Source organism: Saccoglossus kowalevskii, chromosome 4 (assembly GCF_978046115.1).
Source record: "Saccoglossus kowalevskii chromosome 4, keSacKowa6.1, whole genome shotgun sequence".
Classification (NCBI taxonomy): domain Eukaryota; kingdom Metazoa; phylum Hemichordata; class Enteropneusta; family Harrimaniidae; genus Saccoglossus; species Saccoglossus kowalevskii.
In genome coordinates this window covers 42,098,486-42,114,328 of record NC_140644.1, presented here as the reverse complement: position 1 = coordinate 42,114,328, position 15,843 = coordinate 42,098,486, and the positions used below count along the sequence as shown (strand labels likewise).

The window sequence follows — 15,843 nt, the reverse complement described above, 5'->3', positions numbered from 1 at the left end:
GCTTTCCCACATGCACAGTGCGTTTGAAAATAACATAATTATATTACGTGAGTGGCTGGTGAGACTGTGTCACAGCGCGTTCTATTTATTTATTTATTTTTGATTGCGTTTATTTTGTATTTTTATTTTCGAAATGTAGCACTCACTGCTTTTGTTTTGTCACGTCTCGCAACTGAACGTCCAAGCTGACTTTGTTTTGGCTGTATATGCAAGTGATTAGTAACACCTCTAATAAACAACTACCCCGGGAACTGAATTGACTCCATTTTTCATGACAATCATAGGTTAAACCATTGACCAATAAGACAACAATAATAAAATCACGCTCAGGTTTTTATATATGTAATGATTCAGACTGCGGTGCAGTTTGCCGGTGAAAGTACCGAAAGTCGGCAGACTGCACGTCATGTACGGAGTCGTTTTGTCATTAGAACTATGAATACAATGGCTCTGCGGAACGCTGTGAATTACATCCTGTCACTACGTTTTTTCCTCAAATAATTCACCAAATTAAACGGCCTTGCGAGAGAGTTTGACTTTTATTATGCTGTGTCAAATCTCCCCCTTCATGTTTGGTACAATGTAACAGCAGGGTTGCGTAAATCCACATCTACCATTGGTAGACGTTTCAAAACTGTTTTCTATTTTCCACCGGAGCAACGCTCAACAATATAAATCAGCCTTTTGTTTTATGTGTTACTGTGAACTCTCAGTCGACTGTTTTTGTGGTATTGCAAACTCTCAATCGTCAGTTTTTTCGCCATTGCGAACTCGCAATCGACTGTTTTTTCGCCATTGCAAACTCGCAGCGATGCTCACAATGCCTGTTTTTCCATACATTTACATACCTCCACATACATGTATATTTTACAGCGAACAACATCACATTTTTATTTTCAGTTCCAAAACACAAGCGACAACCCATCGTACATGTATGTTTTCCCTGTCAATGATGCAATCTAACTCAACTTAGTTTCTACCCCCTCATAAGTGTATCATTAGCTGTTGTAATGGACAGTTAATATTCTATTGAAAGATGTCTTATTATTTGCATACCTGGTATTCTATGTCTTTTTCTCGAATAATTAACGGTAAATTAGCAGCTTCTGACAATTCACCACTGCTCGGCGATGTATGTAAATTACTGCTTTTTCTACAGAACAAAATATTTACAAGTTGGTGACAGATCACATTAAACTGTATGTATGATATGTGGTTGTTGGGGTTTGGGGCAAAATAATCACATTATAATCACCAAGTAAATCTAATGTCTGTTCATGTAAATCAGCTAATGATTAATAGGTTGGAGTAATTAAGGAAATTGTGAAATACAACAGGGCCATCCTAATATTCAAGTAAGCAGCAAGGTAGCCTAATATTGAGACCTAATTTCAGAAGCTGTCGAATCAGAATGTATGACTACAAAAACATAAATTCAAAGTATGATGCATTCAAAACAGGATGTGTAAAGTGACAGCAGCTAATTTCACATTTGCTTCAACTTAATTTTTATCAGGAGTGCGTTTGTGTCCCCATTGCAAGGTTATACATTTTACATGTACATAACTTCCCCAGGGAGCCCTTTTGTTTCCCCAGGTCACTATACTGCCACATCACTCAGGGCAACAGGAGGTTACAATGTGAACACACTCTAGATCAACCATGTACTGGACTGTAATGGGTATGACACAATGGTGCAATCCCTCAATCCCAGGGACCAACAACATTCTCTATATATACTATATCAGGTGGCGTATAGTAGATGATATTTGGTAATTGTAACTATTCAAAATAGCTATAACTGTTTCAAGCAATGGCTGTTTATCAATAACATAGAAGAACATTTTTAAATGTATAGACAGAACATAAGAATGAAATGAGATATGGTATCTGGTGGTAGTACAGAAAAGTTAGAGAACATACTCATCTTCCAGCAGAGGATAATATGCAGTCTCATCAATGTTCTCCAGCCTCTTTCTGAGTTGATCTATTGATAATATAGTGATAGTGTCATCCAATAGAAAGCTACTGTCCCGTACTAAACCGTACATGTCATTGTCTTCAGTTATAACGCTACAAGTAGAAGACAGTTTAGTATTAGCGAACTGGAAATCAACCATGAATATTGATTGTGTCATAAATAAACACTAACAAAACTTATAACATTTTAAATCATGGCTAATATAGTAAGTTACTAAAAGGCAAGGATGTTAGAAGCATTTTATAAGTTCACATGGCTGTTCCATGTGGATACAGACAATGTTAAGATCCTGAGCCAACCATGGTTACATGATTTTATGTTTCTAAATATCATCACAAAAACTTGATCAAGGCAGAGAGACCAGAACATTTTTTTTGCGAGGCCTAACTGGTTGCTATGTATACATCCATGTATTGGTGCATGGCCATGTACATCACATGTACAGCACATGTACACCACATGTATACCACATGTATATCACATGTACAACACATGTACATCATCACATGTATACCGGGTATCACATGTACATCATATGTACATCACATGAACACCAAATGTACACCACATGTACAGCACATGTACAGCACATGTACACCACATGTATACCACATGTATATCACATGTACACAACATGTACACCTAATGTATATCTCATGTACACTACATGTACATCACATGTACACCTAATGTAATAATAATAATCATTCCTCAGCTCCTGAGAGCAAGGTTATTTGTAGATATGTTGGCAATCGCCACTGTATCTGCGGAAGTACTATGGGAGATTGCATGATGGGAGTGAACAGTCTTTTCATCAGTAAGATAATTTTAGAAAAGTGAAAACAAGAGTGACTGTGAAATAAAGGTTGATTTTAAATATAAAATATCATGGAATCTGGATGAAATAATGAAAGGAAATTGAACGGGTATGAAAAGGCAGTAAATGTGGCAAGAATGCAAGGTCAGAATCCGGGGGTCAAAATACGTCACAATAAATCCATCATCATCCATCGGCTGTCAACAACTATGGATGTGGTAAAAGTCTTGGTTTGCAGTTTGCGTGAATGGCCGGGGAAAAAAATCATGCCAATTCTGTGCTTCAGTAACAGTATTTGCTGCTTTTTTGTGCAATGGAAATTAATTCAAGTAATGGACATTTCCTTCCAGTAAACAAAACAATCCATGGACGTTTATCTTGAGAAATTGACAGTCGTTGTTGTGAAACAATGGACATACTTCTTCAGGGTATCACAGGTAGTTTTGATTATTAGAAGAGGGAAACTGCTGCTTTATGGAAGAGCAAATTTCAATGACATTGGCCACAGTAGTTATAAATTGATGTTGGTTTTAATTGGTGTCACCTGGTGTAGAAGTAATAATATTACAATGTTTTCAAGTTTAATAGTAAATTATTAATATTAAGAAATTAATAGTAAATGGTAGACTCCCTTTTGAATAACATCAACCTGTCTAACCTGGTTGACAACAATGAAATTCTAACAGCAAGGCAATTAGGACAAATTAAAAAAAATATACAAACATCATTTATATCAACTTGAAAAAGTGAATTACAAAACGACAATCAATCAAAACAAAATTAAATATAAATAAATTAAGAACATACAGAGAATTAAAAAACAAATTTGCTTTTGAAACCTACCTTATTACCCTGCAAAATATTGAGATGCGCGAAAATTTAAATAATTCCGCCTCAGTGACCATAACATGAAAACTGAGACTGACAGATATAACGGAATACCCCTTGCTAGATTATGTATCCTTTGTGATCAGAATCAAGTAGAAGATGAGTATCACCTAATGATGTCATGCAAAAGTTATACCCCCGATAGAAATGTCTTATTTGAAATGGCAAAAACCAAAATTTGTCATCAAAGACACAATTCATAGTCTTGCTAAACAACAGTGGTCTAACACTCCCTGTAGCAAGGTACCTAAAGAAGTGTTCTGAAATATGACAGCAACCCCAGTGACAATTTTCTTTCCCAGTTAAGTTTTGCATTTTTTCTATCTTTTTATTGTATAATAATTTAGTCTTAATATACAGTAATGTATTAGCTTAGTTTTTTGTATGTATGTTTTTATTTTATTTTATTTATTCAATTTTTTTAACCTTTTATTCTTTCTTAAACATTTGTAGCCATTGCCAATCCCTCCGGGGAATGTGCAAGTGTTAATAAAATTAATATTATTTAATAAATGACCCCGCACATTAGTGATTGGCCTTGGATAATTGAAGAGATTTTTAAATGGGCTACTCGAAGTATTCGCCGTGACTCAAGACTTTTCATTCGGGTTTATACAACGCTTACATGTTACTGTCAGGAAGGTTTAATGTCTTCAAGTTGTTTGTATTTGCACAATGTGAAAGAGGGGTTTATTGTCAAAAAGTACTAGTATATGGGTGGTTGTATGCATATTGAACTATACAACATTTGAATTATGTCACCAAACTGTACGTTTTGACGACTCGTATGCAATTGTAAGATTATATTTCTGATATACTCGAAGTGAATCTCAGCACTATGCTTTTTATAAATGTTATGGTTCGGTTAATAATATCCTGGAAACTGTACAGAAAATCAAAGACTTTCATTATTTTTTGTTCATAGTTTTTCTAAATTTCAGTTTTTATTGTTCATAATTATTTACAGCAATAACACTTTATTTCTATTGTGAAACCAGACATGCATGGATATGTGCGAGTATGTTTCATGAGTTAATAGGCCACTTCTTTATATCCCACAATGTCTGGTAATTCTAACTAACTACTATTTCGCAAAATTTGCGTAGCCTTGCTTCTACTCCCATATTGTCCTTAATAGTGAAGGTTAATGCAGATATATTGTAAATTACACAGAGGTAATACTACAATACATTTCCCTTTACATTCCCCTGTATTACATAACAATCTTTGAGCTGAGGCAGTTATGGTTCTACAACCATCACCAGTTCTCTTGTCTTTATTGTTATAGTATCCTCTATGGGACTTTGATTGAAGAATACAATAAAGGTATAGCAATGAAAAAAAAAATTAAATGAGATTAAAAGAGTATAAAACAAAGGTATTAATAAAATATAATAAATGAAAGTAAATGTTTTTATTCATTTTGAGGCAGCTGGTAGTACTTTTTTCAGGTTGTTCTCCCTGATTTTAAAACAATCATCTATGTACTTAGCAATTTGAGGAGCTAATTTGTTACTACCATTGTTTAGTATTGCAACTATTTTTTCTTTGTCAGGAAGTTTTGGAGGTACCGGTAGCATCAAATTTTTGAGAAGCTCATTTCTTTCTTTTTTATAGAGACCGCATTTAAGAAGGAAGTGCTCTTTATTTTCTATTTCGTTTAATTGACAAAACTGACATTTTCTTTTTGAAATGTCAATGTTTTTATGTCTTCCAGTTTCTATTCCTAACACATGAGCACTAATTCTTAGTTTGGTCATGGGTGACCTGTGGAAGGGATTTTGCACAGTTTCACATGTATATCACATGTACAGTGTCACTGATTAACTTCTGCCATCTATGTACATATCATTTTGTCTCTTATCATACAAATATGGATTTGTCACATCATATTACAACCTAAGCTGATATCAACTCACTCTGGCAATGCACAGATGGGAGGTTGGGTCGTTATAAGTCCTTTCTTTTTCAGTTCACCTTCTAAGTCACCACCAGCTAAACACCACAGGTAGTACACTTCATCTATACTACGGTTTGCCAGATGATCTTCATCTTTATCATCTGCGTCAAATAGAAAGTGGAATATTTGGTCATCCAATTGTGTCTTATCAATTTTAGCAATTATTGTAATTACATTAATTATTCACTGGTTTTTAATTTTGCTATTTTTATTGAGAAGTAAAATCCACTAAATTAAGTCCATGTAAAACAATAATTCTACATTCGTGAATCTAAAACCTAGTGGACTAGCTCAAAATAGTGAAATTAAATGAAAATAAATGGTTTTACAGCAAGTTGAAATTATAATGTCATTACATACTGTATAAAAAATAGGTAAGATTAACCATTGACCTCATTCTAAGGTCTATGGCATACAAATTTCAAAAATAAATGAGATGAGGATTAGGTATTTGTTATTTTTTTGGGGTGGGAAAAACCACTCATATTGCGTCTTAACACAACAAAATGTAATTTCTTTTGTTTAAACAAGTTATTACTCTACTTGGAGAAAACGTACAGGCCACATTTTTTAAGGGGTGGGTAAGTGAAACCAGGATTTCTTTCCTGGCCTGGCCTAAATAAACCTAAAATATCCTTACCCATTTCTGAGTTGTCATTATATCCTGGAATTTCTAATTTCTCACATCTTAGTTTAGTTGAGAATAGTGGTATGGGTTCCTCATACGGTGTCTCTTTTAAAGCAATTTCATTGAATATTTCATGTTGTAAAAGTTGCTCAGTGCTTGGTCTAGTAAATAAACACACAGTGAACTCTAAATATGTAGATTGGCATTACAGTGCAGTGCAGGCAGATTTTGCCTGATAGAGGACTCACATTGAGTTACATCATCAAATCGTGAAAGTTACTAGCAGTAAAAATATAACTGTTCATAGTACATTCTAGGGTGTGTCAAGTACTTGCAGTAAAAATATAACTGTTCATAGTACATTCTGGGGTGTGTAAAGTACTTGCAGTAAAAATATAACTGTTCATAGTACATTCTAGGGTGTGTCAAGTACTTGCAGTAAAAATATAACTGTTCATAGTACATTCTAGGGTGTGTCAAGTACTTGCAGTAAAAATATAACTGTTCATAGTACATTCTAGGGTGTGTCAAGTACTTGCAGTAAAAATATAACTGTTCATAGTACATTCTAGGGTGTGTCAAGTACTTGCAGTAAAAATATAACTGTTCATAGTACATTCTAGGGTGTGTCAAGTACTTGCAGTAAAAATATAACTGTTCATAGTACATTCTAGGGTGTGTCAAGTACTTGCAGTAAAAATATAACTGTTCATAGTACATTCTAGGGTGTGTCAAGTACTTGCAGTAAAAATATAACTGTTCATAGTACATTCTAGGGTGTGTCAAGTACTTGCAGTAAAAATATAACTGTTCATAGTACATTCTAGGGTGTGTCAAGTACTTGTAGTAAAAATATAACTGTTCATAGTACATTCTGGGTTGTGTAAAGTACTTGCAGTAAAAATATAACTGTTCATAGTACATTCTAGGGTGTGTAAAGTACTTGCAGTAAAAATATAACTGTTCATAGTACATTCTAGGGTGTGTCAAGTACTTGCAGTAAAAATATAACTGTTCATAGTACATTCTAGGGTGTGTCAAGTACTTGCAGTAAAAATATAACTGTTCATAGTACATTCTAGGGTGTGTCAAGTACTTGCAGTAAAAATATAACTGTTCATAGTACATTCTAGGGTGTGTCAAGTACTTGCAGTAAAAATATAACTGTTCAGAGTACATTCTAGGGTGTGTCAAGTACTAGCAGTAAAAATATAACTGTTCATAGTACATTCTAGGGTGTGTAAAGTACTTGCAGTAAAAATATAACTGTTCATAGTACATTCTAGGGTGTGTCAAGTACTTGCAGTAAAAATATAACTGTTCATAGTACATTCTAGGGTGTGTCAAGTACTAGCAGTAAAAATATAACTGTTCATAGTACATTCTAGGGTGTGTAAAGTACTTGCAGTAAAAATATAACTGTTCATAGTACATTCTAGGGTGTGTCAAGTACTTGCAGTAAAAATATAACTGTTCATAGTACATTCTAGGGTGTGTCAAGTACTTGCAGTAAAAATATAACTGTTCAGAGTACATTCTAGGGTGTGTCAAGTACTAGCAGTAAAAATATAACTGTTCATAGTACATTCTAGGGTGTGTAAAGTACTTGCAGTAAAAATATAACTGTTCATAGTACATTCTAGGGTGTGTCAAGTACTTGCAGTAAAAATATAACTGTTCATAGTACATTCTAGGGTGTGTCAAGTACTTGCAGTAAAAATATAACTGTTCATAGTACATTCTAGGGTGTGTCAAGTACTTGCAGTAAAAATATAACTGTTCAGAGTACATTCTAGGGTGTGTCAAGTACTAGCAGTAAAAATATAACTGTTCATAGTACATTCTAGGGTGTGTAAAGTACTTGCAGTAAAAATATAACTGTTCATAGTACATTCTAGGGTGTGTCAAGTACTTGCAGTAAAAATATAACTGTTCATAGTACATTCTAGGGTGTGTCAAATACTTGCAGTAAAAATATAACTGTTCATAGTACATTCTAGGGTGTGTCAAGTACTTGCAGTAAAAATATAACTGTTCATAGTACATTCTAGGGTGTGTAAAGTACTTGCAGTAAAAATATAACTGTTCATAGTACATTCTAGGGTGTGTCAAGTACTTGCAGTAAAAATATAACTGTTCATAGTACATTCTAGGGTGTGTCAAGTACTTGCAGTAAAAATATAACTGTTCATAGTACATTCTAGGGTGTGTCAAGTACTTGCAGTAAAAATATAACTGTTCATAGTACATTCTAGGGTGTGTCAAGTACTTGCAGTAAAAATATAACTGTTCATAGTACATTCTAGGGTGTGTCAAGTACTTGCAGTAAAAATATAACTGTTCATAGTACATTCTAGGGTGTGTCAAGTACTTGCAGTAAAAATATAACTGTTCATAGTACATTCTAGGGTGTGTCAAGTACTTGCAGTAAAAATATAACTGTTCATAGTACATTCTAGGGTGTGTCAAGTACTTGCAGTAAAAATATAACTGTTCATAGTACATTCTAGGGTGTGTCAAGTACTTGCAGTAAAAATATAACTGTTCATAGTACATTCTAGAGTGTGTCAAGTACTTGCAGTAAAAATATAACTGTTCATAGTACATTCTAGGGTGTGTCAAGTACTTGCAGTAAAAATATAACTGTTCATAGTACATTCTAGAGTGTGTCAAGTACTTGCAGTAAAAATATAACTGTTCATAGTACATTCTAGGGTGTGTCAAGTACTTGCAGTAAAAATATAACTGTTCATAGTACATTCTGGGGTGTGTAAAGTACTTGCAGTAAAAATATAACTGTTCATAGTACATTCTAGGGTGTGTAAAGTACTTGCAGGAAAAATATAACTGTTCATAGTACATTCTAGGGTGTGTCAAGTACTTGCAGTAAAAATATAACTGTTCATAGTACATTCTAGGGTGTGTCAAGTACTTGCAGTGAAAATATAACTGTTCATAGTACATTCTAGGGTGTGTCAAGTACTAGCAGTAAAAATATAACTGTTCATAGTACATTCTAGGGTGTGTCAAGTACTTGCAGTAAAAATATAACTGTTCATAGTACATTCTAGGGTGTGTCAAGTACTTGCAGTAAAAATATAACTGTTCATAGTACATTCTAGGGTGTGTCAAGTACTTGCAGTAAAAATATAACTGTTCATAGTACATTCTAGGGTGTGTCAAGTACTTGCAGTAAAAATATAACTGTTCATAGTACATTCTAGGGTGTGTCAAGTACTAGCAGTAAAAATATAACTGTTCATAGTACATTCTAGGGTGTGTCAAGTACTTGCAGTAAAAATATAACTGTTCATAGTACATTCTAGGGTGTGTCAAGTACTTGCAGTAAAAATATAACTGTTCATAGTACATTCTAGGGTGTGTAAAGTACTTGCAGTAAAAATATCTGTTCATAGTACATTCTAGAGTGTGTCAAGTACTTGCAGTAAAAATATAACTGTTCATAGTACATTCTAGGGTGTGTCAAGTACTAGCAGTAAAAATATAACTGTTCATAGTACATTCTAGGGTGTGTCAAGTACTTGCAGTAAAAATATAACTGTTCATAGTACATTCTAGGGTGTGTCAAGTACTTGCAGTAAAAATATAACTGTTCATAGTACATTCTAGGGTGTGTAAAGTACTTGCAGTAAAAATATCTGTTCATAGTACATTCTAGAGTGTGTCAAGTATTTGCAGTAAAAATATAACTGTTCATAGTACATTCTAGGGTGTGTCAAGTACTTGCAGTAAAAATATAACTGTTCATAGTACATTCTAGGGTGTGTCAAGTACTTGCAGTAAAAATATAACTGTTCATAGTACATTCTAGGGTGTGTCAAGTACTTGCAGTAAAAATATAACTGTTCATAGTACATTCTAGGGTGTGTCAAGTACTTGCAGTAAAAATATAACTGTTCATAGTACATTCTAGGGTGTGTAAAGTACTTGCAGTAAAAATATAACTGTTCATAGTACATTCTAGGGTGTGTCAAGTACTTGCAGTAAAAATATAACTGTTCATAGTACATTCTAGGGTGTGTCAAGTACTTGCAGTAAAAATATAACTGTTCATAGTACATTCTAGGGTGTGTAAAGTACTTGCAGTAAAAATATAACTGTTCATAGTACATTCTAGGGTGTGTCAAGTACTTGCAGTAAAAATATAACTGTTCATAGTACATTCTAGGGTGTGTCAAGTACTTGCAGTAAAAATATAACTGTTCATAGTACATTCTAGGGTGTGTCAAGTACTTGCAGTAAAAATATAACTGTTCATAGTACATTCTAGGGTGTGTAAAGTACTTGCAGTAAAAATATAACTGTTCATAGTACATTCTAGGGTGTGTCAAGTACTTGCAGTAAAAATATAACTGTTCATAGTACATTCTAGGGTGTGTCAAGTACTTGCAGTAAAAATATAACTGTTCATAGTACATTCTAGGGTGTGTCAAGTACTTGCAGTAAAAATATAACTGTTCATAGTACATTCTGGGTTGTGTAAAGTACTTGCAGTAAAAATATAACTGTTCATAGTACATTCTAGGGTGTGTCAAGTACTAGCAGTAAAAATATAACTGTTCATAGTACATTGTAGGGTGTGTCAAGTACTTGCAGTAAAATATAACTGTTCATAGTACATTGTAGGGTGTGTAAAGTACTTGCAGTAAAAATATAACTGTTCATAGTACATTCTAGGGTGTGTCAAGTACTTGCAGTAAAAATATAACTGTTCATAGTACATTCTAGGGTGTGTCAAGTACTTGCAGTACATGTAATAATTGTGGAATATGTAATTAATACATACCTTTTATGAGGTGATACAATCAAACAATGTCGGATTAAAGTTTGTAAATTTCCTGGCATTTTCTGAAACATATACAAATGACATTTTTCAAGTTCAAATTGAAGGTGGAATTTAAAAAAAAAATGTCTGAACATAAAACAAATAGGAATAAAAAATATATTTATATAAACAAAAGCACATATTTACATACAGCACTTCATCGTAAAAACTATGTGTAGCTCCAAAAAAAATGATGAAGAAAAAATTTGCACAGTAGCCCCCTCCCCCGAGTTTCCAATGGTCAACCCTTAATGTTACATAACTCTATACCTACATGTAGTTTATTCAATGCATTGTGTTCTCTGATCAACACATCCAGTGGGTGCTCGTCCTTACTGTGCTTGGCTAAAAACATTATCTTTGCAAATGTCTGTGGCAATGTATAAGAAGACCAGAGAGTCTGATCTAGATAAAGCTCCAGAAGTATCATTCCCAAGGACCAGACGTCTACTTTGGGACCAGACATATTCTGGTTGGAGGGTATCGGTGCTAGCATGTGATAGTCTGTGATTTGCACTGGCCCCAATCCAATCACTTCAGGAGCCATGAATCTTGGGTAGCTACAAAAGGAATGAGTGAATGGAGATTTAGCTTCTCCACATTGTATCAGAATGTATTCACTGAAACTCAATTGAGAATTGAGAGTATTCTCAGAAGCAGAGCTACATCACAGAACATTCTATGTAGCTAAGACGTGCACCACTGTAACATGTATATATGTGAACTGCTGTGGAACGCCGGTCAAAGAGCCAGTGAAAACAGGTAAAGTCAAACGATCAACACAAACTCAACTATAAAACAATCCTGCATGGTCAACCAAATTTATATATGTTGCACATGTAGGAGTAATCTTGTTACACTGTTCAGGAGAGTCTTAAAAACCATCCATTGCAGGGGTTCCAGGGTAAAAAATACAAGATATATAGGTAAAAGTCACATATGGATATAACATACTAGGGTACAATGGATTTGTCAAGGAACAAATAGGTAAAAGATATCCCCAGCCCCATAAATCCATGGATTCAGACATGCCAAGAGATATATGGGATACATCAATATTGAAATACATGTTTAAATATAAATACAAAAATGTGTACAGAAATAACAATAAAAGAATCATAACATAATCATAACATGACTACTTTTAAAATGAAACATATGAGATATCAATACTAACCCAATTGGAAATGTGACATCAGCCCCTCCATCTGTCATATAATACCTACCAAATGAAGACAACTTGACATGGCCCTACAAGTACAAACAATAATGTATTCATTTCTTGTCTAAATTTTTCTGCACTTTTTTCTTATATTCTTCAATATTTCTGGAAAAGAACTTTGGTGCCAACAGACAAAATTTCAGTCAATTTTCAGTTTGTAGTAAAAAAAAATTCAACTATTTTTTTACCAATCTTCTGAAGGAAAGTGCAGACTATAAACGGGACTATTTTGTGAATTTTTGATGAAAAGAGGGAACTGGTGGTGAATCATTGCCATGTTGGCAGGACTTATTACTTGTGTGAATATATTATTAAGACGACTTGGTATACACATCTTTGAATGGTATGTTATTACACTATGGGTATATGAAAGAACTGATGTCACACAAGAATGTCTATAATATATAAGGCAAGGACATGTAACTATGGTGATATGTAACCACAGTTCACAAGAAAATGTCAGACAACCTTGGCTGTTCATAGAGACTTTCATCAGACAATGTGTTGATGAAAACTTTCACTTAGAAAAATATCAAAAATTTGTAGTACTTAAAATTTCTGCATTTTTACATGTTAGCCATGTTCTCTCATAAATGGAGAAATACTTAGAGTATGTGCTTACCTCTGGATCTAAGAATATATTAGACGGAGACAGTGTTCTATGAACTATGTTATGTTTATTCATGTATTTAAGGCCTTGTAGTATTTCATATGCTATCTGTAGCATTTCACTGCAACTAGGTATTAATAAAATAAACAAGAATCAGAAATAAACAAGTTTTCAGAGAAGACTAATAAATACATATTGGCATATACATGTAATAAGGAACAAAATTATGGGATAGCAACACATTCTATGCTCATAAGGTGAAATTGATCAGCAAATAAAGTGATGACATGAATGAATCAATATTAAAGGGCGACAGTCGTCGTGCCGCGTCCTGTTCGATATGGGACTCATAGCAACGTATACAACGCGTGTAAAATACATTGTTTATTTACATGAAATTCAAACACGCGCTGCGGGACGACCACCATACTTTAAGAGAACATGATAACGGTGCTCACACATACAAGTATTCAAAGTGCATCTCCAACAGCATGAAAGCAAAATAATTATGCTTTGTTGGATGTCAACAGGTAAATAAAAACTCACACAGATTCATTTGAATGATAACTTTTCAAACAATTAAGTCACTCAATATGAAAGTCAAGGTATTTTGAATAGACCAAATACACCAGATTAAGTTTGGTAATGTTCCCATTAGTCAACCTGTATCTTATGTTCTATATATTCATATACAGTTCAAACAGGAAGTTGTTATTTTGTACATGGCATCAAATTTTTGTAAAGAATGATCAGTGTTTACAAGAATACCTTCGTATGATGCCTGCTTGTCTTTCTGATTCTAGACTTCTATTGTAGTATTCCTGTACCACCATTAGTCTCTCTATCATCACACCAATACATGTAAGATGTAAGGAGTTAACAAAAATCATTTTAAAATTGTTATTACCAGCCCCAGACTAATTCACAATGACCAGTCATCCAATTCATATTATGTAAAATCTGTATTAGAAGCTGCGGTTTCTATTACAGCATCTACACATATGAGAAATGATGAATTTTTGGTTCACAATAATTCAAAAAGAATGGGTGCGACTTCTATTGGGCATGCGGCTTCTAATACAGATTTTACGGTACTGTAAAATACTTTATTTTAGCTGGAATTAATTTTTGCTATAAAATACTTTTTTGGGGTGTTTTGTATGGAGTTTATTTTCACTGATTTTAGAATGTTTGATGTAAAATATAGAGAAATAGGTATATTTGCTGGATTTTTATTTTCAGTGAATCATCTTCAAAGAAATGAACGAAAAAAAATTTCAATTGAAAATAAAGTATTTTACAGTACCAAGCTATACTACTTAAGACTGATATGCAAATACACTTACCGTGTTTCCCACGTACCATATCCACATATTGACAGAGCCTTGGGTGAGAGATGGTCTTCAGTTTTTGAAACCTTCCCAAAATCTTAATGGAGTTAGGCGTTAGAGGTAATCCATTAGCACCACACTTGTCATTAGCATAGGTTGAAGCGAAGAATAAAGAAACGCCTAACTCTGCCTTATTTAGGGCTTGCATCTTACTTTTATTCAGAAACCTTGAACAAAACTGCAAATACAATAAAAACTGTAAGCTCTGTAAAGTGACCTTACTGCACAAGTGTGTAATATGCAACATGAATTGAAGATATTTCAAAGAAAGAAATTGTTGAATCAATTAAACCGATTGAAATTTTTCCTTTTTAATAATAGGCAGACATCTTGGCAGAACTCCAGAAGACGTACCTACACTTTATGCAGTTTTTTTTTAATTATGCTAATTTATTCATGACGTAGCAGTTTCTGTGCTCATGAATATTCATTAATTTGTGGGTCAATACATTTTAAAAGGGGCGATATATTATTTTAGAGTTAGAAAGGGGGATCAGTAATCATTAGGGGGTCAATACAAAAGAAGGGACCCATTTGGAGAGCAGTCATGCTCCTCGTGTCTGTTGTTGCACGTGACCTACAGCTGTCAACTGTGTTCGTTCTTCGTCGACTTCGACTGGCTTCCATGTGAGGTAGTATTCTTGTGTTCTGTTTTTCTGACTTCAGTTTTTGAATCCGCTGTTTATGTTTTTAACGTCTTTCATGTCTTTTGTAGGAGTGTCCAATCCGTGATTCGAACTTGCAATCTTTGAGTTCCCAGCGCACTGTCTTGTCCACTGTACCACAAGTGTCTTCACACAAGAGATAGGATTTAAGTCCTATTCATAGGAGCACTGTCTTCACTAGCATTCAAAAATCTAACTAAACATACTGGATTCGAACATACAGCGATCACTCACATTGCTGACATAGTACAAATCAACTGAGCTGTGTGGGTAGTCATGCAAATTAAATAATTTGTTGTCATATTTAGCTTTATTGCCAAATAGTGTTTGCGAGAAAAAGATGGGCAGGCAAGGAAATTGAACCCGGCTCCTCCTGATTACTATGTAGAGAACTGACCCACAAGACCACGATGGACTGACTGGTTGTGTTTGCATTTGATAAGAGTATATAGTGTGTATATATATAGAAATACAACATATTTCTATTATTGAGTTACAATTGTCCAAAAAATTGGCAATTTTGTGTTTTTACTTGTGTAAACTATATACATGGCATAACCCGTTAGTGTACATTTTGCCAATTGGGTGTTTGCCATTTGCGTTGTCCATACCTGACCTGATCCTAACCCTAATGCCAAGACACGTTCCTGTTAATAATTCCGTTGCCCATACCTGACCCGACCCTAAACCTAATGCCAAGACACGTTCCTGTTTATATTTGCTCAATAATGATACTCTGTTGTGCACTGTCTGCGGGTAAGTTGCATTGATGTCAACTGATTAAACAAGTCGCGTTTAAGTAATTTCCACTATTAACAAGTGGTTAAATTGTGAC

General features: G+C 34.1%; 1 protein-coding gene across 2 annotated transcripts in view; it reads right to left on the bottom strand.

Moving 5' to 3' along the window:
* LOC102801784 (TBC domain-containing protein kinase-like protein) overlaps positions 1-15,843 on the bottom strand; it is an 81,011-nt gene that overhangs the window by 62,016 nt on the left and 3,152 nt on the right. For both annotated transcript variants that reach the window (XM_085498135.1, XM_085498136.1), the window contains exons 2-11: positions 14,299-14,521; positions 13,721-13,793; positions 12,965-13,079; positions 12,298-12,371; positions 11,395-11,680; positions 11,082-11,143; positions 6,287-6,435; positions 5,606-5,747; positions 1,924-2,073; positions 1,057-1,153 (exon numbers count right to left, since the gene is read on the bottom strand). In XM_085498135.1, the coding sequence (XP_085354261.1) occupies positions 1,057-1,153; positions 1,924-2,073; positions 5,606-5,747; positions 6,287-6,435; positions 11,082-11,143; positions 11,395-11,680; positions 12,298-12,371; positions 12,965-13,079; positions 13,721-13,793; positions 14,299-14,491 (1,341 nt within the window). In that variant the 5' untranslated portion in view covers positions 14,492-14,521. The remainder of the gene's footprint in view (positions 1-1,056; positions 1,154-1,923; positions 2,074-5,605; positions 5,748-6,286; positions 6,436-11,081; positions 11,144-11,394; positions 11,681-12,297; positions 12,372-12,964; positions 13,080-13,720; positions 13,794-14,298; positions 14,522-15,843) is intronic.